This window comes from Haemaphysalis longicornis, unplaced genomic scaffold (genome assembly GCF_048455015.1).
Source record: "Haemaphysalis longicornis isolate Haplotype H1 unplaced genomic scaffold, Haemaphysalis longicornis Haplotype H1 scaffold_6, whole genome shotgun sequence".
NCBI classification, from domain to species: Eukaryota; Metazoa; Arthropoda; class Arachnida; order Ixodida; family Ixodidae; genus Haemaphysalis; species Haemaphysalis longicornis.
The window spans coordinates 24,751,164-24,776,362 of NW_027526407.1; the positions used below are offsets into that span (position 1 = coordinate 24,751,164).

The 25,199-nt window shown below is 45.6% G+C and overlaps 1 protein-coding gene and 1 long non-coding RNA gene across 3 annotated transcripts in view; both read right to left on the bottom strand.

Moving 5' to 3' along the window:
- The window catches only part of LOC144142327 (BBSome complex member BBS1-like), a 33,939-nt gene extending 9,748 nt beyond the window's left edge, over positions 1-24,191 (bottom strand). The window contains exons 1-7 of the mRNA XM_077673748.1: positions 24,153-24,191; positions 18,632-18,915; positions 17,195-17,343; positions 4,280-4,326; positions 3,899-3,940; positions 3,748-3,826; positions 2,836-2,967 (exon numbers count right to left, since the gene is read on the bottom strand). Of these exons, the coding sequence (XP_077529874.1) occupies positions 2,836-2,967; positions 3,748-3,826; positions 3,899-3,940; positions 4,280-4,326; positions 17,195-17,343; positions 18,632-18,915; positions 24,153-24,178 (759 nt within the window). The 5' untranslated portion in view covers positions 24,179-24,191. The remainder of the gene's footprint in view (positions 1-2,835; positions 2,968-3,747; positions 3,827-3,898; positions 3,941-4,279; positions 4,327-17,194; positions 17,344-18,631; positions 18,916-24,152) is intronic.
- LOC144142329 (uncharacterized) lies at positions 10,578-13,600 on the bottom strand. Of its 2 annotated transcripts, none has more exons than XR_013316943.1 (4): positions 13,378-13,600; positions 12,256-12,337; positions 11,698-11,784; positions 10,578-11,030 (listed from the first exon to the last, which is right to left on the bottom strand). It is a non-coding gene; the product is annotated as an uncharacterized LOC144142329 (long non-coding RNA). The 2 variants fall into 2 exon arrangements; XR_013316942.1 differs by lacking the exon at positions 13,378-13,600 and adding an exon at positions 13,043-13,155 and having other exon boundaries at positions 10,580-11,030.
- Positions 24,192-25,199: the final 1,008 nt, after the last annotated feature.

Sequence of the window (25,199 nt, forward strand, 5' to 3'; positions counted from 1 at the left end):
TTACACAGGACGATTACTGTTGAAACTTCCTGGGAAATATCTCCATACACAAAGGAAACTTTTTACATAGTTATTTCAGCTTTAAAATTTCGTGTCACTTCTCCTTTAAAGGACTACTGACACGAAATTTCAAAGATGAGATAACTATGTAAAATGCCTCCTTTGTATATGGAGATACCTTCCCGCAAGTTTCAGCATTAACTATTCAATATACCATATTTTAAATCCATTCTAATCTTTGCGCGCACGAGAAAGCTCAGAACAGATACCCTTTCGCAATAAGCAACAACAATCACTGTGCTCCGCTCTTTAGCCCCTCCTCCATACCTAGTTAAATGCAGGTGTGCCCTTATATGGGCACAATAATATCCTTGGTTGAACTTTCCCTTTTTTATTTACGAATAAAATCACTACTACTACTACCTCCTGGCCGCCTTGACCCCAAACTGCCGACGTCAGGGCTCCCATGACGTGGCCAACGCGTCCAACGCGCTGACTGTGGTTGGCGCGCGCTGGTCCGGTGTGTGTATCATGTCATGGTTTCGTGCTGACGTCATGCTGCCCGGGCGCGTGACGATGGTGGAGACCACTGCCGGTTAGCGAGTGCGCGCCACACCGGCAGTGGTGGGGCGAGAACGCTGACGTCACGAGCGCCCTCCTGTCATGGCGGCCGCATCGGCGTTTGTTTTGTTGAAACCGAAGGTTGACATGAACAAATCAGGCTGTAAATAATTTTTCACGCTGCCATCGATCGACCGCCTAATGTGCCATTCTATGATTAATAGGCCGGTAGGCACCCATAGCAGCAAAAAAACAACTTCACATGAACATTTCGTGTCAGTACAAGCTGCTTTATTGCTGTTGTTTTTATTTTTAAGTGGGTGGGCCGAGTACCGAGTACACATCTAAAGTACGTGTTTTTTTCAGTATACTATGCATCGGTAGCCGAAAGTGTGAGTGTCCCGTAGCTGGAAGTCGCATTGGTGAGTAAATCTGTCCGAACTTCACTGGTAAATCATGTTCTTCCATTCCACCACTGGAAACAGTCAGCCAGCAACTGCAGCTGACAGTGCTTTTCCCCTAAAAATTACCGCGCCGTGACGAATTAGCGGCATGTAGAAAGACCTCGTAGTCGCAGAAACAGGGTTACTTAATCCATTCATGATCAGCAATGAAAGCGATGCGCACTTGTCCGGGTAGTCTTCACGTCGCAGTCACAAAAATGTATAGACGTACTTAACAGCGTAACATCACACAAAGTAGGTGGCGCTAACGTCGGCTGCGACTGCCATCACAATAACGGCTGCTGCAACTGTAGGCGTTACGGCTGTGAAAGCTTACAGTTTTCCACCGCGTGTTTTACAAACATTAAGTAGCTAGGTCTATCGAGACTGGCATGGAGGAAACAGGAGAGGCCCATGCGATCACCGGCGCATTGAGAGAAGTGTGGAGGAGCATTCTATGCCGAGTACCCTCACAGCCAGGACCGTGTAACGCCCTGCATTTCCACAATAATGCATATGTTGCGGAAGTTCCACCTGTAATCGTTATAATGGCGTAAATGAAATTGATCGGTAGAACGAAATTTTGAAAATAAAAAACAGAAAAATGAAAAATAGGGAAAATGGCGAATAATGTAACGCCCTGCATTTCCACAATAATGCAGATTTCGGTGAAGTTTTACCTGTAATCGTTATAATAGCGTAAATGGAGATAATTGGTCCAATGAAATTTTGAAAAACTAAAAAATAAGACAAATTTAAAACTACGGTAAATGGCGAGCAGTGTAACGCCCTGCATTTCCACAATAACGCGGCTTTCGGTGACGCTTCCGCTGTAATCGTTTAATAGCCTAAATTAAGATAAATGGTTGAATGAAATTGTGAAAAAATAAAATATAAGAAAAATATTTAAAAATTACGGAAAATGGGGAATCGTGTAACACCCTGCATTTCCGCAGTAATGCAGATTTCGCAGTTCTACCTGTAATCGTTATAATAGCGTAAATGAAAATAATTGGTAAACAGAATTCCAAAAAGCCAAAAAAAAATTTTGCTGTAAAGAAGTCTCACTCTAGACGAGCGTCATAAGAATGCTACGCATTAGTAGACTATTTTCGGAATTTCGCAGATTTTTAACACGAAAGTGTTTTATTCCGGGTACACAAAGATGTCACCGACGTCATATTCGTCACGGAAGTGACGCCAGTACAAAGGAGCTCCCTGTAAAGGGTGCACCCCTGCACACAGGGCCTACTTGCGGGGAAGCAACCTTTAGAACTAAAAAGTAGGTTCGTTTTCAGGTTTTATATTTTATAACGAAAGTGTTTAAGCCGGTGTACACAAAGATTTCGCTGACGTCATATCTGTGACGCAAATGACGCCAGTACACCTTTGCCAAGCGACCCGCCAACAGGACGTCGCTCGCCAAGCACACCCACAAGACAGCCGCCGACCTACAAATCATGCTCAGCTGCAGATTTCGCTGCACATTTTACTTTTGTGTCTTACCGATTCCTATGAAAGAGAAATCAACCAAGGCTTTTTTAACGCTAATTGGGGATCACACTCATCGGGTGTCCTAGCAACGGCGGCGAAGGCCGGCCCACCGAGGGCGTACGCCACTGCGCGGCCAAACCAGTAGCCATGGTCGGCAGAAGGAGACAAAACAGACGACAGTGGAACGAGCGGAGGTTAAGGAGATGGCGTGTGCTCGAAAACAAGCAAAAAAGAGCGACCTACAAGAGTGGCGCTTCCGGCTTCAGTAGAGGTGACGTTTGGGCCTCTCCTAAGCTTTTCTTTACTCGTAGATACTCGTAACCGCAGAGGTATCTACCTGGACCACGGCGAGGAGTGTGAAGGCGTCCGGCTCGAGGACAAACATGCGGCCATCTTCGGTGGTCAGCAGAAGGCAACAGGCTGCATCGACGTCCGCGAGCTTCTTCTTCAGCAGGCCGAGGGCCGTCACCTGCAGCGAAGGACGTCGCGTATAGCTGGCTGCTTCCTCACTAACCTTTGTCAACGTTCACCTCCAGCACACACAGAATTGTGGCCACCTTCGTTCGCTACCGGGCTCCGGGAACCCTACAGGCCTAGGGGGATGCGAGCTTCCGCTCCTGGACGCGCAGCAGAGTAGATGTCGTAATTTCCCCCGTTTTTTCGATTCAATAAAAGTTCTCGGCGTACAGTGTCGCGAATGAAGAGCCGAACTATACAGTGACATCTGCCCAACTAACGGGAAAGATCAACCCTCAATATGAAACACGCACAATACAGACACGACCAGAACGAATAAATTTCAGCGTATCTTCAGTGTTGCTGCCTTCCCGTGCTCCACTCTTTGAGCACGTTTTCATCGGCACCAATTTGCACGCAAAGTAACAGAGTGGACATGTCTAGAAGAAGGGGAAAGCCAAACACAGTGGAAGGATCATCATCATCATCACCAGCCTATCTAGGCCCACTTCAGGGCAAAGGCCTCCCCCATAGATCTTCAATTATCCCGGTCCTGTGCTAACTGCGACCAATTTATCCCCGCAAACTTCAGTCGAGGGATGAAATAAGGAAATTCGGGGGCAAAGAATTGACTCGAGCAGCGCAGGACAGGAGCGGGTGGAAGTCCATGGGAGAGGCCTTTGTCCTGCAGTGGACCTGAGTAGGCTGTTTATGACGACTACGATGATGATGATAACTCAGTTTTCGGTGTCGTTGGAAATGCCATCGATGGAAGATTGAGGGTTCCGTATACCTGTGTCTGCCTCTTCAGCGGGAAGTCCCTGTTGGCTTCGATGAAGGCCCTTTCGTCGCCTGGCTCCAGGAGCAGGAACCTGCAATGGAGAACGCGGGAGCAGCACCGTCGCCACAAGCGTTGTGCTATGGTTCGTTACGTTGACACTTACTTGTGGGATCGTGATGTCAGCCGTCCCATGCCTCCCTGGGACCTGCGTGCAAAGCGAAAACCGCCGTAACCAACTCTTCCACTGTTCGTGGCGGGATTGTTCGATTGTGATTTGGCTGCCCATGTTTGAGAGGGAGAGTGCAGTTTGCTCGATACGAGTGTGGACCGGTATCGTAGCGTTACTTCTAGCCGGTTTGCAATACTGGAGGTGCTGTTTGGACAAAGTGCCCGCGCATGCAGCGTGGCTTCGCACAGTCGTTTAATGCACAGAGATCGTAAGACGAAGTCAGGGGTAAATCTGCCTTGTACAAGCCGAAATTTAACCTTATGTCTCCATAATGCAAGGTAACGTCGAAAGCACCGCCAAGTCATTGAAACTTACCGCAGGGCCTCGAGGTCTTTTTTAAGTGCGTCAGGGTCGACTTGTTCCTGAAAAAGGCAAGCGACAGACGCAAGGCGTTCATTGCGCTGGCAGTTTTGTACGCATGCTGGGCAGGGTGCAGTGTTTTAGTTGCAGCATTGAGTACAGAGCATTACGCAAGGCCAATACTTGGATATGGATTGGTTGTTTGGTCACCTCACCACAAACACGGCATAGTTAAGTTGGAATTTATGCAAAGAAAAAAAAAACAATCAGGTTCATTTTTTATCGTTACGACTGGCAATTCTCGCCCACTTCGCCTGCGCATGTTTCATCTTTGCAGTCTCTCCAACATTAGCGCACTTCTGACCGTGTCATCCTCCTGCATAAGACAGTTCACACAGGTTCGGGTGTTCTGGCACCCATTTCTTTTGTTGACTCTTCTGCACGCTGTACTCAACGATCTGATTCCTTGAATACTGTGTCATTCAGGTCGATTCTGAATTGTTTAAGCTTTCTTTTTTCAATGGACGGTGTATTTCACTGATTATGAGGTTTAACGCGAGGCGATGAGGCGCGCCGTAGTGGACGGTTCCAGATTAATTTCGACCACCTGGGGATCTTTAACGTGCGCCGAAATCTCGACACACGGGCGTTTTCGCTTTTAGTTTCCATCAGAAAAGCGGCGCCGCGGACGGGAATCGAACCCGCGTTTTTGGGCTCATCAGCACAAAACCTTAACCAGTGAGCCACCGTGGTGGCATAGAGTTTCTTACAATATTGTATAAAACTCTATGCGCGGTGGGTCCGGACAGTGGATTTATGGAATGAACTTGACGGGTGTCTGCGCAAACTCAGCGCTTAGCAATTTGAAAAAGAGCTGTGTACTACCATTTGTTTTGTTTAATTAATTGTATACTTGCTTCTTGGGGCTGAACATCTGTTCTCACTTCTGATATGTCTCAGAAACTGGGGCAGATTGTATGTAAATGAAAAAAAATTAAAACAGTTCCACTCAACGTGAAAACGGTCGGAAGTGCAGAGCAGTGACTCCCCATACGGGCTGCGGCGCCGTTCTTCGCTCTGATAATGATTATGATGATTGATGATTGCTATTGGTTCCCCTTTGTAGCGGGGAAACCACCCTCCCGCTCTTCCCCTCTCTGTCTCACTCTTATCTTGAACAGTGGATTGAACAGAGGTTTGTTCAATGCAATTCAATTTTCCCGCTTTCGCAGTGTTCGCGCGCTTTCTCCTGGGACAACTCGCATCTTTTTTTTTACCGTTTGTATCTTGTTCTGCCTGGAATACCACGCGCGGGAGTTCTTATTTTAGATGCGAAGCATCTCAGGCTCGGGGCTGTGTCCCTCCCTCCCTCGTTGTTGTCGTTTTTTTCCGCCGTCCGCACTCTACTGCGCATGCGCGTCTCTTCAGCCCCGTCAGCGTTTGGGTTGACGTCAGCGCAGTCCACTATAAAAAGAAATAGTTAGGCGGCGCCCGGTTTCGATCACACGACTCTCTGGCCGCAACGGGAGGTACGTTGCGCTCTTCCCACTGCGCTACAAACCGAGACGGGAGCATGTGCTACGAAGGCGCCTTATGTCCTTCACTCATTCAAACTACGTCAAGAAGCTACTGATACAACGAAGGCACGCGAAGCTGAACGCCACCGGAAACGACTAACTGAAAACTAATGGGAACTTCAGTCGACCCCATGGCGCCTTCGCATTATACTCAGGTTCCTCTACGGGAAGATGGTGTAATTTTTTTTGCTTGCTTTCAGGCCACTTTTTTAGCTTACTGTCTTAAAAAAACAACCCACGAGCGTTCCTAACTATACGGACGCGGGGACTACTGGTTAATTTCATATGTTTTGCCCCAAATTTACCTGCAGTTTTCTTAGCGCTAAATAATGGGGACATGTATGACCAGTGCCAGTGGTTCCAGGAGTTTCGAACGGTTCCGCTTGTATAAACTCCTTGATCAAGTATCCTCTGAACTCTTGGCCAGAATGCTGAATCGAGGGACAAGCGGGTGTCTTTTCTTGAAGCGAATGTTTTAAAGACGATAGTCTTTCTTGGGCTACTTAAACCCAGAAATTTTGGTCTGTCTGTATGTCTGTCTGTCCGTCTGTCTGTCTGTGGCTCGAATCAGCCACCCGGCCAAAGTAAAACAATGCCTGCGCAATAGTCTTATATAGTCACAGCGAAATGTACCCGTCTACTTCCGGTGTAATGTTCATACTTGTCAACATTGTTGAAGAAGAAAAAAGACATTACGCAAATATAAGACAAATTAATACAGAAGTGATATTTGCAGTGTTCCTTTATAAACAATCATACATGCTTGACTTTTGCGAAATTAAATACTTCATCAACTCCAGAAAAAATATTCACTCCGTCGTCGCCTGCTGTCGCCCGCGCCACTATAGCTTCTGGCGCCATTTTAAGAAATCAACCGGCAACAGTTACGAAAGGTCCCACTAGATAGGTTCCACGTTCTGCTTGCAACGCACGTGGAGTAGGGAAACGCGGTTCTATAAACGTTGAAGTAGGGCGCCTCGATTCACGCGTGTCTTCGCCGTACGGCAGCGTTGGCATCGAGACACCCGGTTTGGAGCAGTGGAACGCGGGAAATTTAAAATGATTTAAGTAAACCTTTGGCGTCTTTACCTTGGGAGGAGCGCGACGCAAGAGGAACAACATGAGAGGTGAGCGGGAAAGCGAAGGGAGGCATTTACTTGGCAAAAGTCGATAAAGACTATCGTCTTTTGACGACATTTGCAACGAAAGGAGCAGATACGCGGCCAATTTTTTTGTATCCTTGTTTCCCTCGCATGTTAATATTTTGGTTGTAAGCAACTCTAAATTGTGTGTTTGGTTTTAAGCATCTCTAAATCTTTTGTCTACAATCAACTTAAAGCTGTTTGTGTGTTTCTGTGAGTGTCTGTAACTGGCAGCCTTCGGGCTCTGTTAGTTTTGTAGCAACAGGCGCTGCACTTGTTTAATTGTTTCTGGTTGTTACGCTGTATCATTGATACCAGGATTTTTTGGTCATAAAGTTATCCTTTCAAGCGGGTACCTTTTTGAAGCCTCTGTTTGGGTGCGTGATCCCGCGTGACTCTGTTTAGGACCGTGGTTCCGTGTGACTGCGGTGGCTATAGGTAGCGTGAACGCGGACGATCTACGACAAGCCGGGCCCCTAAAGTGTTCTGCACTTAACGTAATGTTGAGCCGTCTCGCACCCGCGTCGCCCCTCCCTCTAACGAACATCAACATTTGCACTCACAAATGGGAAGATGCGGAAGGCTTCACCAAGGGTTTGAGTTTCTACATCCGCGAAATCGGCCCAGTTAGGATATCAGTGCTGTCGCCATAGAATATGCTCTTGGATGCTGGAGTAAAAGTAATAAGTAGGGGTTGGCAATTCGCATTTAAAAAGCATAAAAACACCCTGTACGATTTCATGAGCTCCCTTAATATTGGCTGAATAGCTTGTTCATTACTTTGTTTAGTCACCTCAGCAGGCCACTTTATCATGTGGAAGCCGGATGTTGTGCCGGTAAGTAGTTATCAATGTTCAATAGTTGACGTGTTGTATATGTTATCATGTATTTAATGAGCTGGCTGATGTAAATAAAAACAACTGTTTTTTTTTTATTTTTCGATTCTAGACGTCTTGCAGAGGTGATAATTATACAGAATTGTCCCCTGCAATTACCTTCAAAATAATTATGCTCCTACATGATCAATTGGTATGTTTTCTTCACCTTTGGAAAAATTAGTTTGGGGCACATGAGTTTGTGTCGGTTTTCTTGTATGTCTGTGGCCCAACATGGGTATCAATAATTACGTGTAAAGAAAAGTAGTGTTACTAGTTAAGAAGCTGTTGAGAATAAAATATGCATCTATACCGTGTTTTTATTATGCTCTGTTAAGATAGGGTGAGTTACAGTACTAACGAAAGCTTTTATTGTAAGTGTGCTTTCATATGATTTGTTCTGCTGGGCTGATCTACGCCAAGTAATGCCGCACCAGCTTTGTGCAACATAATTAACAAGCTTTGACTTTTTTACAGGACTTGACCTCTTTTAAAACGCACACATTTTCTACGCGTGCTGATACCGCGGGCTGCACGATGGTTCATTACTGATTAAAAAAAATTAATAAAAAATGCAAGGTGGGCCGTAAAATGGCGGCTTTGTGCCAATAACAGTGATGGCAATGCAAACAACTGATTAGATAATATAGAGCACCTGCAATGTAGTGGTAACTCACCAAATACTTTCTTGCCTTGACCCTAGGACGTCACAGAATCCTGTTCGCGTGATTGGTGGCTGTTTACAGAGTACACCGTAAAGAAACATGAATGTGCCCGCGAGTGTAATGGTGCGCCTTTAGTTCTGCTTGATCGCATACCAGTTGAATACTACCACGCAGTTAATACCCCTGTCACACGGGCACTTTCAACCGCGATTGAAGTGAATCGCGATCGAGTTTTCGAGCGCACTCGACGCACTGCTGCTGCTACACGGCCCGTTTCAATCGCGATCGAGAAGTCGCACCGGTTGCACTTGTGTACGCCAGAGGGCGCTAACAATGTATTTGCGGCCGTCCAGTCCTCAGTGATGGAGCCATCCAGCTTCCGGAGGCCCTTGGCTTTAAGGTTAGCGGAAAAGTTAATTGGACAGCAGTAGAGGTTAGTAAAAGAAGGTTAGAATGTTGGTGGGAAAAGAGCAGAGAACAATCTGGGAAGACATGTGAACAAAGAAGTCAGACTACCACAAAAATTTCGTAAAAGTATTTTCTTTTTATTTTGATATTATTATTTTTTATTTATTTTGTTTGTAATTTTTGGTGAGGTGATTGTACAGCGGCGTTGCGACGAAGGCCGATGTGCAACGCCACCCCGTTACAAAGGGGAAGCCACTAAACATCATCATCATCATCATCATCATCATCATCATCGGCCGGCGTCTGGTAACTTCGCGCGGTCGTAGGTGTACGTAACTACACTCTAAGCTGGGTAACCCTTAATAGAGGTATACATTTTCGAATTTTTGTAACCTATAATTTATAAGGTACAAATGTAACCTATATATTCGTAACCTTTATATACGTATACACGTAAGGGTTACGCAGTTATGGGTTACTTTGCAGCTTTCAGCATGTATACCTTTATATAAGTTACATCTACCACCGTCCAAGGTCACACAAATTGGAAGGTGTGATGTTGCGCGCCAGGCGCGCTTTCGCCGGCGCCGCTGTGGCGACACCGCGAGGCGCCTTTCTCGCGTGGTGAACAAACATTGCGTTAGTGGAAGATATGTGCGACCATGCTGTCCATTGCGCCGTGTAAACTTTTGCGTCGGGTGTCTTTTCTTCGTCCCTTGAATAAACTGCCGGCCACACGGCTGGGGCTAAAAGAGAAGTTACTTTTATAATTCCTAAAACAGCAGTGCCAAAAAGCTTGAAAATGTTCTCTTAATATATATGCATTGCATTACCTGTTCGATAATTGTTACCCAGGTTGTCACCCAAAAATCTTCGTGAGTATTGGCAACGCTTAAGTCTTATAAACAGGCATAACTAAATTTGATGTTTGCATCAGCTTTGTGCCGTTTAAGAAACCAGTATCAAACAGGCATGATAGGTCTTTTGCTAAATTGAGCTTTAGTTAAACAACATTAGGCTTTAGTGAAACCAAGCTTGAGTGGAAACATGCACTTGATAGCATACTTCAAAAGGAAGCCAAAGTTATGATAACATAGCCTTAATCCAAAAATTATTGTCTGACAACCAAGGCCATGATTATCAAAAGAGAATTGCAGTACATGCACACATATTTGCGCATTTAACAGGAGCACATTTCCAGAGGTTTGGCATCGGTAGTTTTGAACATTCACATTTATTATTATGAAACACCTGTGGACTATTTATTAAAAAGCAAAACTGCGAACCACCCCAACGTTATTATCGTTCCTTAATGAGTATTAGACGAGTGCGGATTCCTGGGCGAATTGGTGTTTCCTATATTGCTTTAGACTTCCAGGTAAAAATCGGTTTATTCATATATCCTTATTAAACCTTTTTAATAAATGTTGCGTGAACAGCTTCACAAACATGGCCAAAATACAAATTCTTTACCTCAATATTTGCACGGATGTATGCAAAGCATTCCGAATTGTTTGGATACTGCCATTGAACAATTTCAGACGAATTCGAGTTTGAGCTACATTTATAAGATGGTTCTCAGGGGTGCACTTCCCAGCACAGCGTTGTTGTCGTGGTTCCCCACAGAAAAAACGCAGAATGTGGGAAAGTAGAAAGAACATTTATTACAAATTCACTTTTTCATACAAAGCAGTGCTTATGGCTATGATCCCTACATTCTCCGTTTCACCCAGTCTAATATTACACTTGGAATTCACTCGTCTTTACGAATCCATCTTTACACTTCCCTCTTAGGTTCCTCTTTACAGTTCCACCTGAGTTGTGATTCCCACGCAAAGTTATCGTTTTTTATGCAGCACTAAAAGTTTCTAGGGCGATTGCAATCTGTCTTTTGGACAAACTTTAAATGGTATCTATAGTTTCCTGCATGAAAAAAGGCGCTTGGAAAAATTCAGAGATAAGCTTCGCAATTTACGTAGTACACAAGCAGGCACAAAATCAGGACACGTTGAAGATTTCCCTGCTTGTTCCCTGCTGCCGCAGATGGAGGTATATATGTGAGGGGCCGTCACTTGGATTTCCCCACCTTGAAGAGCCATCTACAGAAAATTTCAGAAAAAGAACAAAATCCAGTGCAACCATAAGCCCCTCACACCAAACCACAGGCATGTGAAGTACGAAAAATATATTGCACGGAAATGAAGACGGAGACCAGAGAATGAAATGAAAGGCCACACCAGAGGAGTGATTTACGGCCTTTCCTAATAATTTCACATCATTTCAGTAATCGTTACACAGAGTAATTTGGCCGCATTGTTCAGAACAACGTGAAGCCACTATAGCCATACCGGCCAACCTTCCCGAATTTTAATCGTGCCGTGTTCCAGTTTATCTCGCGAAATGTTTCTGCATGCTCACCCAGAACAGGCAGAAACTTTGGGCTACGAGATAAACTGACATACATTTGCAAAAGAGAAAACAAAAACGTTTCCGCGCCTTCATGTGGAATCACTCGTACACGCAACAGAGCGAACGTCGCACTAAACCCAGGAAACGTGCTTTCACGATGCTGACGCCACCTGCGTCACATTTTTGGCTGTACTTAAACATCCTCCTCCCCCTAACACCCTACCCCCCCCCCTTGTACTGGCAGTTTCATTTTGAACAAGGATCCCACGTGGAAGCCGAAACGTTTTTCATTTAAGTAAAGTGTTCTTATCGGTGGTTTCTTCCTCGGCTATCAATAAAAAGGAATCGCCAACTTACATTTTTTCTTCGTCCAGATGTGTTGTGGGAGAGGATACATCTAGAACTTGCACCGATCTTCAAGTGGCATTCCCAGGAGGTCTGTACCTGTAATGACTCGAAGGGTTATTTGGGTTAAAATGTAATAGGCTTTAGAGCTGGGCAGTTGGTATACATTCATAATGAAAGAACACCTCAAACTTGACAAGACGAAGAAAAGAACACAGCCCAAGCACTCACTAACAACTGGAGATTTCTTACAGAGCTATTTTAGAAAAAGAGTTGTTCTTGTTGGCTCTGCAAAACCACGCATCCTATAGAATAGCTAGAGTTGCTGAAAAACTACAAAGCTCCATGCTGAGGAAATCGTTATGTGAATTCATAACGTTCATGTAGTAACGAACTGATAGAAAGAGTCACTAAACATGAGGCAAAATAAGATACGAAATATAACATCATAGCACTTGAAGAAAGGCCTCGCATTTTTACAAGTGAATCATACTTTTGTCTGTGCAGGCCTGGGTGCCATCTTTACAAAGAATATTTGAATGAATGTGTTTTAGTTATTGCATTTCATACCGTTGTTTCCGCTGAAATCAGACTTCATTTCAACTTGTGTCATACGCAGGGGAGTCCTGGTTGTCAGCTCAAGGAACACTGCCTGCAAGAAAAAACAGTAGTGCTGATAAGTCATAGCATAGGTAGCCAGATGCAACCACACTTTTTGAACAGCCAGGATCTGATGAGGGTGCAGAACCCATTTTTACACCTGCACCTGTCTCTGTGTAATTCGTCACAATTTCTGTATCATCAAAAAACAACAATCAGGCAGCTTGCATGCTGGCTCATACATACCACCATTCTGTAAAGTCGCTTAACTGCACTACACTAGGATCATGCGAGACAATCATTTGCCCTGCAATACCACGCGAATAAATAAACGACTGATTTGTGCGAATGAGAATAATAAACCACTTAACATGGTGGAAATGGCCCGCTGTCTCAAATGACTAACACCAAATTTACCCACTCAAGGAAAATAATGAAAAAAAAAATGAGGAGTGTTGTAAATACGAAAACTTTTTATTGTGCCGTAAGGCAAACTTCCACAAAAAAGAGGCTTGTGCTGGACAAAAGTGAGTTTAGAAATTTCGGGCAGCATTAGTGGACTACTTTTCTACAGCACACACCTTGTGTTTATCCGGATATATTACTACACGACCAATAAAATGAACACCATTCCGAATATATGCAGCGAGAAAAATGAACATTTTCCGACGACTGAAACAAAATGATAATACCCAGAGAATAGCGCGATAATATAAGACTTTAATAGGAAAAAATTCAATTATTCAAACAGAGCTACCTGGCAATTACATGGTCCAATAACTCGTCAAGTGCGCCCGATGCAGCGAACAGCGTAAACAAAACGCTCAACACATGACGAAGGCGCGCAAACAGAGCAGAAAGCAGGTCACGGGCGCCGTTATCTGCTTTCCCGATCGTCCGCTCTAGTCTGACGCAACGAACGCAAGCCCGTGATTTCATTCAATTGCCGTCGCGGACAACAGAAAACGTCCAGCGAAGCAACCAGTCAGGTAACGAAAATCCCTCTCGAATGCTGCAATTTCAAATTGAAAAGCCCCCAGCGAAAAGATACATCCAATGAAAACACCGAAACCGTCACGGGAATATACTCACCGAGTTCGCTTTCACTGGCGCCGGGGCACTGGTCCAACATGCGAACTTGATGCTGGTCGTAGAAGAACGGGCCGTGAAGCGCTGCCAGTCACAAATGGGCTCGCCGCAGCCTCCGCGACTCACGCCGACAAATAGGTCTTGTTACAGCAATCCTCGCTTCATCGTAGGGGTATCACAGCGGTTAAAAGGCTCGAGTGGCGCCAAAACGCGGCCACCGGGCCTGCCGGCGCCGCCATTTCTCTATATCCCGTCATGCAACGGAGAAATCAACGGCCACCGGGAGAGAAGGCGCGACGAGCATCTCTTAGAGGTTACAGGGCGTTTTATAGGTTACAACGTAGAGGTTACATGTCAGATTTTGTTGTTGTAACCTATAAATCATTATTGTAACCTCTAAATCGCTTTTAACCTCACGCTTGTAAACCTTAGAACAAACTGGGATAAAGAAAACATCAAAATGAATCCATTGTAACCTTTATTTTATAGGTTACTTCCGTTTAGAAGTTACATTATGGGTTACCCGGATTAGAGTGTATGTGTGTTACCCCACGCTTATTTGGGTCAAGTTATTTGACACAATTTGTGGCGTTAGTTGAATTTGTCACCTTCTGTGCCATTACTGAGCGGGGACGAGAGTATCGCCGCTTTCGTTCGATCGCGCTTGGGAGCCTCGATCGCGCTTGAGAAACCAGGATCGAGTTCGAGCGGGATCGAGCTCGATCGCGATTGAAACTGCCGTGTAGCAGCCGCCCCATCCGGATTGAGTTCGATCCAGATCGACTCAATCGCGATTGAAAGTGCCCGTGTGACAGGGGTGTAACACGCCGACAACTAGCTGTTTTTGTAGTATTTCCCTTGAAACTCACTGCTAACAGTTTGTAGAGATATATTTCGAAGTTTTTAATATGTTTTATTTTGTACTAAAAACAACATCAATCGAAGCCGGAATGAAGTTGTGTAAAGTTACCAAAGGTTAGTTCGTTCAAATGAACCGAAAGTTGCATATTTTCTTCGCGGTCTCCACGAGCATTTCCTAGCAAAATGTATCCTGATTTTTTTGCACTTCTAAATTTTTTTAAGTATGCCCATCATGGTCCATCGATAATGACCCGATTCTTATGTTCTGCACCTGTTTTTTTTTGTACTTTTAAAAGATTTTAAGCCTGTCCATTATGGTCCATTCAGTGTGTAGCATATCGATAATGAAACAATTCTTACGTTCCGCAGACCTCTTCTGGACCCCACAGTACAGCTTTAGCTGGACGGGTGGCGCCACCACACGGCACTCCCCTCGTTACTCCCCTCGTTACTGGAATGAGCCGGTGCATTGAACTGCGCAGCCTTCCGTTGTATTTGCGGTGTTTGCTTCAGTGCTTTGGATGTTTTGGTGCTGTTGTGAGCGGCTAAGTGCGGTGAAACGAAGTCTAGACAGATGTGTTGGGTTCTTAGATGCAGTAACGGCTGCGTAATCTTGTCGGACGCTTCTAAAGATAAGTATGGGCTACAATGACATCAGCGCTTTTTGCAGCGATCTACGCTTGGCTCCACCTCACCTGAGTACGAATAAAACGACAATTATTAGTATTCATTACCTCTTAAATGCACTAACGGCTACGTAAATTTACTGGACGATTCTAAGGTTGGGAACGGGCTACACTGATATGAGCGATTTTTGCAGCGCAATGCGCCTGGCTCTGCGCTATCTGAGTAGGAATAAAGCTATTATTCTTAGTATTCATTTCTACCACTTTTAATTATCTTCACTGGTTTCAGTGACTACGGTTTCCACGCCAAAATTAACGGTGGGATACCTCGATACGTTTGCTTTGAAGAGAAAGGCACTGACGTACGATATCGATTACCGTGTGGCCGTGGAAACGTCATGACAGTTCACACTTTCTTTATTTAACCGTGAGCTTTGTGCCTTCGGTTTTATTGAGTGACAGCATGGCAGCCTGAGAGCTGAAGCGGAACTCCCACGTTTGTAGTGGTCATTTTATCTAGAGTCAAAGTAATTCAACCACCCAACAGCCCAAGCTACAAACCTGCGTGGAATAAAGGCTGCCAACGATAATTTAAAGTGGTAGTGTTAACGTGGTGGTGTAATAATGTTTTTTATTACTTAAGTATTCTTGGCTGAGTACCTAAAAAAATCGTGTAATGCCTTGTGAAGAAACGAAAAGCGCTCGACTAGCTGCCTCAAATAGGTGTGCATCAGCCCGAGGCCTCCAGCACAGACGCATTTCCGACACGCTGGAAGCAGGTAGGAGTTGGAGAGGGGTGTATGGAAGTGCAAAATTATACAGCAAAATCATCCAGCCCTCCGCCTAACGACGACGATGGTTGAACGCGAAGCTTTCTTCGTGCGAAATACAATCGGAAAGGGTCAACGTCAAAGAAGCTGTGATCAAAAGACCAAACTCCGTGCTGGTCAAATTCAGAGCTCAACTAGTCAAATTTTAAATCCAGAACGCAACCAAGGAAATCCACACGAGAAAGCTTTGCGATAAACCATCGTCGTCGTTAGACGGAGGAATGCATGATTTTTCAAGCGTACGTGGCAGCTTGTAAAACTACCGCAGCATTCAGTTGTGAAATTGAGGGCCGGTTTTTGGCTTTCTCCTTTCTCTTGTCCTTTAGCCACGCAGATATTGTTTTTGAAAAACCATTACCCAACTAGCCAGCAACAATTTTAAGTCATGTTTTTCCACGACAAGCAATGATGTTCTACTGTCGTGCGGTATTTATTCTGTAAACGATCCCCATTGGCTGTAGTAAACGTATTTCTGTGAAATTAAACACGTGTTCACTGTAGTTAACGAAGTTACGGAGCATCGTCTATCACAATTTGTTTTGGGGTAAATCTTACAAGGCACCCCGACTTCGTGTTTCGCTTGTGCACGGCGCCGTTTCGTCATCAACTGCCAAAAGCCAGCGCCGCAGCATTCCTGAATCGGCTGCACACACCGGCTTTGTAGGAGCATTTAGCTGTTGTATATTCCTCGATACGGCAAAGTGCAGGCAGGCGCAGGCATGAAAAATTTGCATGACCGAAGGGACTTCCACTTCCAGCTTGACTTCCAGCTTGGCGCATTGGGCGTCGTCTGCTATCTGTAATTACTGAGTATGGGCGTAAATCACACACGCGACATGCCTCGTAAAGGTCGCCTCTACTTTCCGGATTTACCGACCTGAAGAAAGTCCTTGTGGTTATCTACGCTTTGCAAACCGCACCGCAGCAGAACGACAGACAACCATGCACAACTACGCTGCGTTGACCGCCACCGGCATTCCATTGACGACCGGTTCACCACGGGCGGCGCTGTTGGCTGAAGCGACAGTGGTGCCATACAACGGCCGCCCGGTCCCTATACCAAAAGCGCAACTTCTGGTTGGGGTCGTTGCGAGGCAAGGTGCCGCGCCAGACGGCAATTCTGGTTTAGTCGGTTAATTTTTTACTAATAACAGGAGCGCAACATAAACATCAACAAAACGCAGGGACCACTTGTCCAGTGACATCTCGTTACGTGCATTCTCGACAGCGTCTCTCACTTGTTCTTTGTAGCGCTCAAATCGGCCATGCAAGTTACAGCAGACCAGAAATTTTGCGTTTTCAAATATATGTAGTCGGTGCCCTTGCAAATGCGCAGTACAAGTTAAGTGGCTTCTATTGTCGGTCATATACTACCTACCATACGCCAGGACAGTTTATTCTTCCGCCGTGGCCAGGACCCATATAGCTGCTCAAACTGTACACCGTATCGCAAAGACATGGGTGCGTGTGTGCGAGAGCTATAGGTGCCTGGCGGTCTCGCACCTGTTGTCTGGCCCAGGCTTCGATTTCGGACTCGTCGACCACCGTGGACGGCAGGCTAAACTTGTAGAAGGGCCGCAAGTTGCGGTACACGTACAGGCACGAGCCCGCCGCGACGGCCAGGGCCGGGGGATGGCCGGCAGGAGCGCTCTCTGCACGGGGCCGAAATGACAGTCACCGATACAAAAGCCGAGGGGGGGGGGGGGGGGGGGGTCACGTATTGGCGAAAATTCGGGGTTCAACCCTTCCTTTGGAGGAGCAGGTACAGATGATGATGAGTGAAGGATGTACTAATACACACACATGTTAACAGGGCGCACACACACTCCCAAAACACAGCGGTCTTTAATGAGGGGTAAAATCAAGTTCCCACTTCCCACTGGGAATTGGCAGCTCATGATTACGATGGTGATAACGATGCACCGTGGAGTACGTAAATACTCCCGCAAATTTTATTTAAGCCGGGCATGCTGCACCCTATTCAATGACAAAAAGATCAACATTTAGACAAGTTTGTGGCTTTTGAACATATTGGTTATTCACCATTATCCACAGAAACACATAGGTAAAAAAGCCTTTCTCGCGATTAAAAAAAAACTGCGGGGCACCTAAGCTTTCCCATGTGTTGTGAGAAAACGGGAGCCTAATTTCTCCTTGAGTTTAGTGTCGCTGAGTTTTACGCAGCTGAGTTTAGTGTCGTCGAGTGTGTGATATCTCAAAGCACGCAAGGCAACAAACCGGCCCTATTTCGACCTTTAACTGAGTTATAATTTATACGCAGCATTTTCAGTAAGAGTTGGTTGCGCTTAGTTTTGCAAATCCCCCCTTTTACGAGTTACGATACCGTTTTCTTCGACGAATACAGTGTTTTCCGACGTTCCACTGGCCGATGAGGACGCAGACGATGATATATACCTTACCTCTACTGCTGCTGCTGCAGCGTTACCTCCTCAAGTACAGATTACGCGCCTCTGGCGAGTTTGCTCCACCAGTACAATCGCCAGGGGGTGAATCGCCCAGGAGGCAGCGGCCTAAGTCATAGAGTTAATACTACTGCCTAAGTAGAGGTGCTGTGGGGGAACTCAAGGCCAAGGACGTGCACAGCGCCATCTTGTGAATTACCCGCCAGGCGGAATTTTGCGGACAGCTTCTGGTCCCGCTCTTTAGTCACGCGTGAAACTCGCGGATGATTATGAGGATGACGATTAGTGGCGCAAGTGCAATTGGTGCAAACGTCGCGGAGTAACCACGTTGTTGCAGTTGGGCCACCAGGGAACTGAGCCGTCAGGACACCCTGATTGAACGTTTTAGTGGCGATGACTGACAAATTTACAATGACGATGATACTGGTGCACGCTCGGCTTACTAGGCCAAAGAGCGCCAAACGGGGAGCTCGCAAACTGAGCTAAGCAATGCTCACGCATTAAAAGAGTCACAAACCCGTGCGGAACGCGGCGATACCACAGGGCAGCGCTGCCAGCGCCTGCTCCCCCTGCTGTTGCTGCCGGCCTCCCCGGAAGAGCCGTAGGCGGCCGCCATTGCGCAGGTCCGCGATCAGGAGCCGCTGGTCGCCGTCGGCCAGCACGTCGGCAGTGCACAGGCCACCGGGAAGCGTGTACAGCGACGCGTACGGGTCGTGGTGCGCCCGAAGCCACGCACTGTTGCCGCTGCCGGTGGTCCCGCCTCCGATGCTGCTGATGCTGCCAGCTCCGCCATCACTCACACTGCCATGATTGCATAAGATACGCAAGGGTTGTGAAAAAAGTTGTGAGAAAAAAGCACGGTCGTACGTTTTAAAATAAATGGGATGAACCGTGGATGGGAAACTGGGGTGATTTGATGTTGAAGCATGACTCGACTGCTTGCAGAATAATTGCAGGTGTTAGGGTGTCCTAAAGTGTCTCGCAGGGTTAGTGAGTAGCCGAGGGTCCACTACTGAACCTATGAAAATGTGTACATTGTTCATATTTGGGGACAGAGAATAATACATATGATGACAATGAATGAGTACAGTTAAGAAGGACTTGTTGGTGGGCGAATTGGTGCATTTTTAACGTAAAGTAAAACAATAACTGCGCAAATTGAAACGACCTGTGTACTTTCCTTTGTGTGGCCATCTCAATTTGCGCAGTTCTTTTAGTTTACGTTAAATGGGTACAGAACGACGTCACGGGTGACCGTTATTATCATTATCATCGTAAACAGTCCATGTCAATGCTGTCGATGTCAACGGGGATAAGCAGCCACGCACGTGCGTACAGTAGTGAGAAAAAAGTTTACGGACAACGGGGTTGCTGATTTCAGAAATTGTTTTCTACCACTGCAGCCTGATAGAGTGTGTATGCGGAAGTGATTGTTTAACCCCTAACTTTTCGTAACATACATTAACCGCCTACTTGCAGAGCGAGAGAGCAACTCCCCGAAATTGCAGCTGTCGGGATCCCCAACGAGCAAACGTTTTCTTGGCGCGATGATTGCATCATATCCTGTGGACAAAAGGGAACGAGGGCTGTGTCCTGCGTTTCAACCAGAGTCCAGCAGTACCCTCGCGTAGAGTAGCAATCGACTTCTATCGGTCGCAGAGAACGTTCACCAGGAGGTATACGGCTGCACTGAATTGCCGCCAATGATTACGGATTCAAATGCGGTAGTATTATCAGTGTACAAACGGTCTATCCACAGGGTATTGGGCCGTGCTTGCGTCACACAGGGCAGAGAAGGAGCAAGCAAATGTACGGTACGTTCGCGATTGTAGGCACCCTTTTTTCTTCAAGTCTGGGTTTATTACAGTGTCGAGGGTTCTTGGAAATATGAAGAATATTAACGTTAAAATGTGAAATTTTTCGAAACGTTCCTCCCTATTTAATAGGAGAGGGTGCTTGGTACGGCGGAGTTCTTAAACAAAGTTTTTTTTTTTTTATAACACAAACAATTTTTATGAAACAAAGTTTCATAAAAATTGAAGATGTGATTCACAGTACGGAAAATAGATTTTGCTGCCTTTCAAGGCGAGAAATGTGTGGCGTTTGAGAGTTCCAACTTGGGCGAGTTGGTACATGTCTAGGTGGAACAGCGTAAAACAGGACACAGGAAACGCCCGTGTCTGTCTTTTCTCCCTGTAGCTTGTTTCGGTGCTGTTCCACCTAGACATGCGGCGTTTGATCTGGAATGGGTCTAGAACAGGTGAATTTATATGAATTGCACCCAATGCTAAATTAAGAAGGAGTGCACATCACCCCTGCCATAAAACACCGCCTTTCCGATGACTCCAGACGTGGGAATCCTGAGACTTCGGAATAGTTGCCCCTGCAAGGCTGCATCACAAAATAATTAGTTGCGATGCGGTGAAGTATGTCAAAGCGCCAGATTCACGAACACGTTATCCCCGCTTTCGTGCTCTGACACAGGCAGGAGGTCAGGACCAGGACGAATTTTTCTTCAACTGCGAAGTTTCTGAGAAAGCTGTATAGCTTTCCTTTGTAGCCGTATGGCTGCATTTAGGTGGATGTCAAACTTTCCTTCACAAAAACTTACTCCACCTTGGGGATTTCCCCTAAATCTGGTCGAGGCAGGAGGTGTTCGTGGCAAAAACCGCCGTACGCTCGCCTCTTAATGGGAAGTGGTGAGTTAATCATAAGTGGCGCCTAATAGTAGCTGTCATTAAATGGGTCCTTTAACCTTAATATCAAGTACTAAGCAGGAAGTGACGATGAACTGATATTCAAGGGGTGATGCACAACTTGCGGCTGAAAGAAAGAGATTACGAGTGCATAATGCTGCAAGCACGTGCCTAGTAGCATCTATAGTCTCGAAGAGACAGAGATTAGCTAGAAGTCAATGTCAGCAAAACTAAGTTTGTAGGCGCCAGACACCTGCAGGCGTAATAATCACAGATTCTCAGTCAGCGTGTAGGAGCTACCTCCAGGGATGCATGTCACACACCACTATGAAGATTTCGAGCCAGAACCCTCCGAAGGAAAGGGTATTTATTGTCTGGACACCGGCTCACACTTCTACCGGTGGTAATGTATTTGCCCATGAGACTGTTCAAGGTGTAACCAGCCAAGCTCCGCGAGAGAGTTGGCTAGAGACGACTATCCCCTTAACATCAATACTACAGGCTAGCCCGGCTTTTGCTCCCCGCGGGACACCCCTCTCTCAGCAAGAAAGAGGAGCGCTACTGGCGTCTCACCCAAACTAGCACGTTTCTTCATCCGACCAAGCTGCACTTCATCCATGGCCTATGCAATGCGACTCGCAGTGTCGATTCTGCAAAGCGCCCTGTACTCTGTATCTTATGGTGTGGACGTGCCAGCAGCTCAACCCCTCACTTTCCGCGATTTCTAATCCCTCGGTTGAGCCGTGGGAGAGTAGAGAGAACTGGCCAGCTCGTGCGTCGAAGACCAGCTTCGGCTGATCCACCGGGCTTAGACGGCTGGATGCTCCAACAGAGTCCTGAACTGAGGAAACCGACCACCTGTCTCCTTTCATTTAATAAAGTTTATTCTCTCCCTCTTTCTCCACGACACCTCCCCAAAGGGAACGGGCTAAGCACAACATGCCTTAGTTAAATGCCGAACTGAACGGTAGCCGGGTACTTCCAGAAAGCCTTGCTGGGCCAAAAGTTCTAGGCAGTGTTCAGGGTGCATTTGATTACGTGGGGTTATTATTAGACGTGTCTTCTGGGTACGTATATATAGAAGCTCTTGATGTTGAAGAGGTTCTTGGAAACACGGCGAACGGGTGCTGCAACGTACAGTTTAAAAAATAAATAGTACGCGCATATAGAATCAGTGATGCATAGATAACGCATGAGGAATGGCTTGGCAAAGGATGCCGCAAAGGGTGAATAACGCCATACAAAACTTCAATGAGTGTGTACGAGGATATATTCAATGTGGTGTAACATCATACATAGCACTACACAAAAATACGTGGCATAAAATATGCAAGGATCTTCAAAAATGGGCACAATAAATTAAGATGATATTTATAATTTCGCTGTCGGAATTCCTTAGCTTCTTTATTTGAGGTGGTAAACTGTTTCAAGAGTTAACATTAGTGAAAAGATTGTTTCTAGTAGAAGTTATCTTTTGCAGAGGTGTTAAAGTTGCTATGTGTGAAGTTTCCAGTAGTAGGAGGTGAAGATGCAAAAAGACACCTAAATAATTTTCGAACTAGATCGCTAAGAAAGGTTGCATTTTGAATTCGTGTGAGGAGTTAAACGACGATACACTTACATATATGTAGACAATCGTCAGCTTGGTGGACAGTAGTCATGGTAATTAAGTTATCATGCTCCTTTTTCGATCATCACGGTACGTGTTTGATGTCCAGCCGCATGATTGTATACAACTTATACGGAAGTTTACAAACGTATAGTAAACAATACACGGTACATTTCTATCCGAACACTGTTGAGCTTGCATCGCAGCGTGCAGATTCTACCTTAGTACATGGAGCAATAACATAATTACACCAGTAAAAATTGGTGGCAAACATAACTTCAAGAAACTTATATGAAGAAGAAGAAAGTAACTTTATTTCCACAAGGATCCTTTAGTCTGGTCTGAAGCTTGAGAACTTTTAGCAGGCATTCATGAGTACAGATTTTAACATCTTTATTATTTTTTATGGGGGAAAATAGACTTTGAATTTCAGCACTCGTGGTGAACTCATGATCTGCTAAACATTCCAATTTTTTTAGTCGGTTCTAACTTTTGTCTTCCGCTCTAGTAACCTCTAGGATTTTGAACCTTCTCTCAGATCTTTAACTCGGGTGTCAGCGGTAATCTCTCACTGCTGTCATTATTGTGGCTGTATTTTCTGCGTGAAACAAAATAATAAAATTTCCACTGGGTTAAGTTTTGCGAAGAGTCAATAATGTACAACTAAAATAGCAGCAGCCGCAGTACGGATCCCTGCGGCGCTCCTTTAGGAGTATGGTGCAACAAGGGTGAATTATTATTCATAACTACAGCTTGCTGGCGATTGCTCAAAGAAGAAATAAGTCAGGGGTACCGTCCTGGATCCCACACTGTCGTAGTTTTTTGGAGATTACTGTTATGATGTACCGTAGTGACAGATGTTTTTTTGCAAATAGGGGTAAGTGAGTGCAACTAGATTATTTTTATGCTAAGGAATGTTTACTAGCATGTCATAGAGAACATGGTGGTTGAAGTAGAGTGGCGGGTGAAAGTCGTGTTACTGTGGGCTCTGTACACTGTATTTGTGCAGTAATCTATTGTGCCGCTAGACAAGCTCTCGCTGGAGACGGAGAGTGGCCTGTAGCTAGATGGATCTGAACAATAACAAAGTTTATAGAAAGAGGCAATCTTGGATAACTTCCAGAGCTCAGGCTACGCTGCGCTTCCCGGAGAATGGTTAAGCAGTAGTGTAGCTTCCTATTAGTAATCATGCTGTACTTAATTTAACGTGACACAGCGGCTTCTTTGCTGGTACTTTGAGAACAAAGGATATCACAACATCGAGTTTTATTTTATTCATCGCAAATGAGTCCGTGCCATCTTTTTCAAAGCATGCATGCTCAAATGTACTTGACGAACTTGGTACTCGCGTAGGGATTGTAATTGTTTTGCGAAAATTAGACGACTGCATTGAATATGCGTTGCCCTTGTACTATTTATTACTAGTGTAGAAATCAAAGTCCCTACTGATAACAATGGGTTATCACAATTCTCCTCGAATGCGCAAAGGTTGTTTCAACTTTCGAAAGGATAGATGTGGGGGGCCCGGTAGATCAAGCTGACAAGGATACCAAGTTCCAGCTTCAAAGACAAAAAAAAAATACATATGACCGAGGTTACGTACGAGCGAAGAAGCGGCGTTGAAACAGCCTCTAGTATACATTCACCACGCCTCATCGACGTCCCTGTCTTCCAGTCATGCATGTGGGCATGGCACGCAGCGGCAAACAACCCAGCCGCACGAATCGGCTCACCTTGCCACCGTCGTTCCGCTGCTCATGGTCGCCGCTGACTCGGAGTCTCAGCCGAGGCACGCACGCACACCAACGAGGCGTCGTCATGGCAACAAACCGCTTGCCCGCCGTGCCCGCCACGCTTTCACGTAGAGGGCGGCAGCTGCCTCGGGCGAGGGCTCATCCATGTCAACCCGCGCTGGAACGAAATTACTCGCCTTCAGAGGAAGGCTGAGGCAAGTTAAAACAGAATGGGCAAAAAGACGGCGGTGCTGGCGTGAGGGCTGGTGGGTTTTGTGAGTTGAAAGGAAGAAAGGCCCGAAGTAACATTCAGAGGCCTTGGCAGGTTGCTGTTATGTATGTATGTATGTATGTATGTATGTATGTATGCATGTATGTATGTATGTATGTATGTATGTATGTATGTATGTATGTATGTATGTATGTATGTATGTATGTATGTATTGTCACGAGTGCGTCTGCTATGAGACGGAGCCACGAAGACGACGACAACGAAAGGCTCCTCCACGTGGCGCGTGTATGTATGTACGTACGCACGTATGTATGCATGCATGTATGTATGTATGTATGTGTGTATGTATGTATGCATGTAGGTATGTATATATGTGTGTATGTATGTATGTGTCATAATCATCGTCCCCACCTGCCTATCTACGCCCACTGCAGGGCAAAGGCCTCTCCCATTATTCTCCAATTACCCCGGTCCTGTGCCAACTGTGACCAATTTATCCCCGCAACTTCTTGATCTCATCTGCCCATCTAACTTTCTGCCGCCCCCTACACTTGCCTTCTCTAGGGATCCACTTTGATATATCCACTCTGTTATGTATGTATGTATGTATGTATGTATGTATGTATGTAGGTATGTACGTACGCACGTATGTATGCATGTATGAACGACTGTATGTATGTATGTATGTATGTATGTATGTATGTATGTATGAATGCATGAATGTATTTATTTATGTATGAATGAATGTATGTATGTATGAACGAGTGTATGTATGTGTGAATGTATGTATGTAGGCATGTATGAACGAATGTATG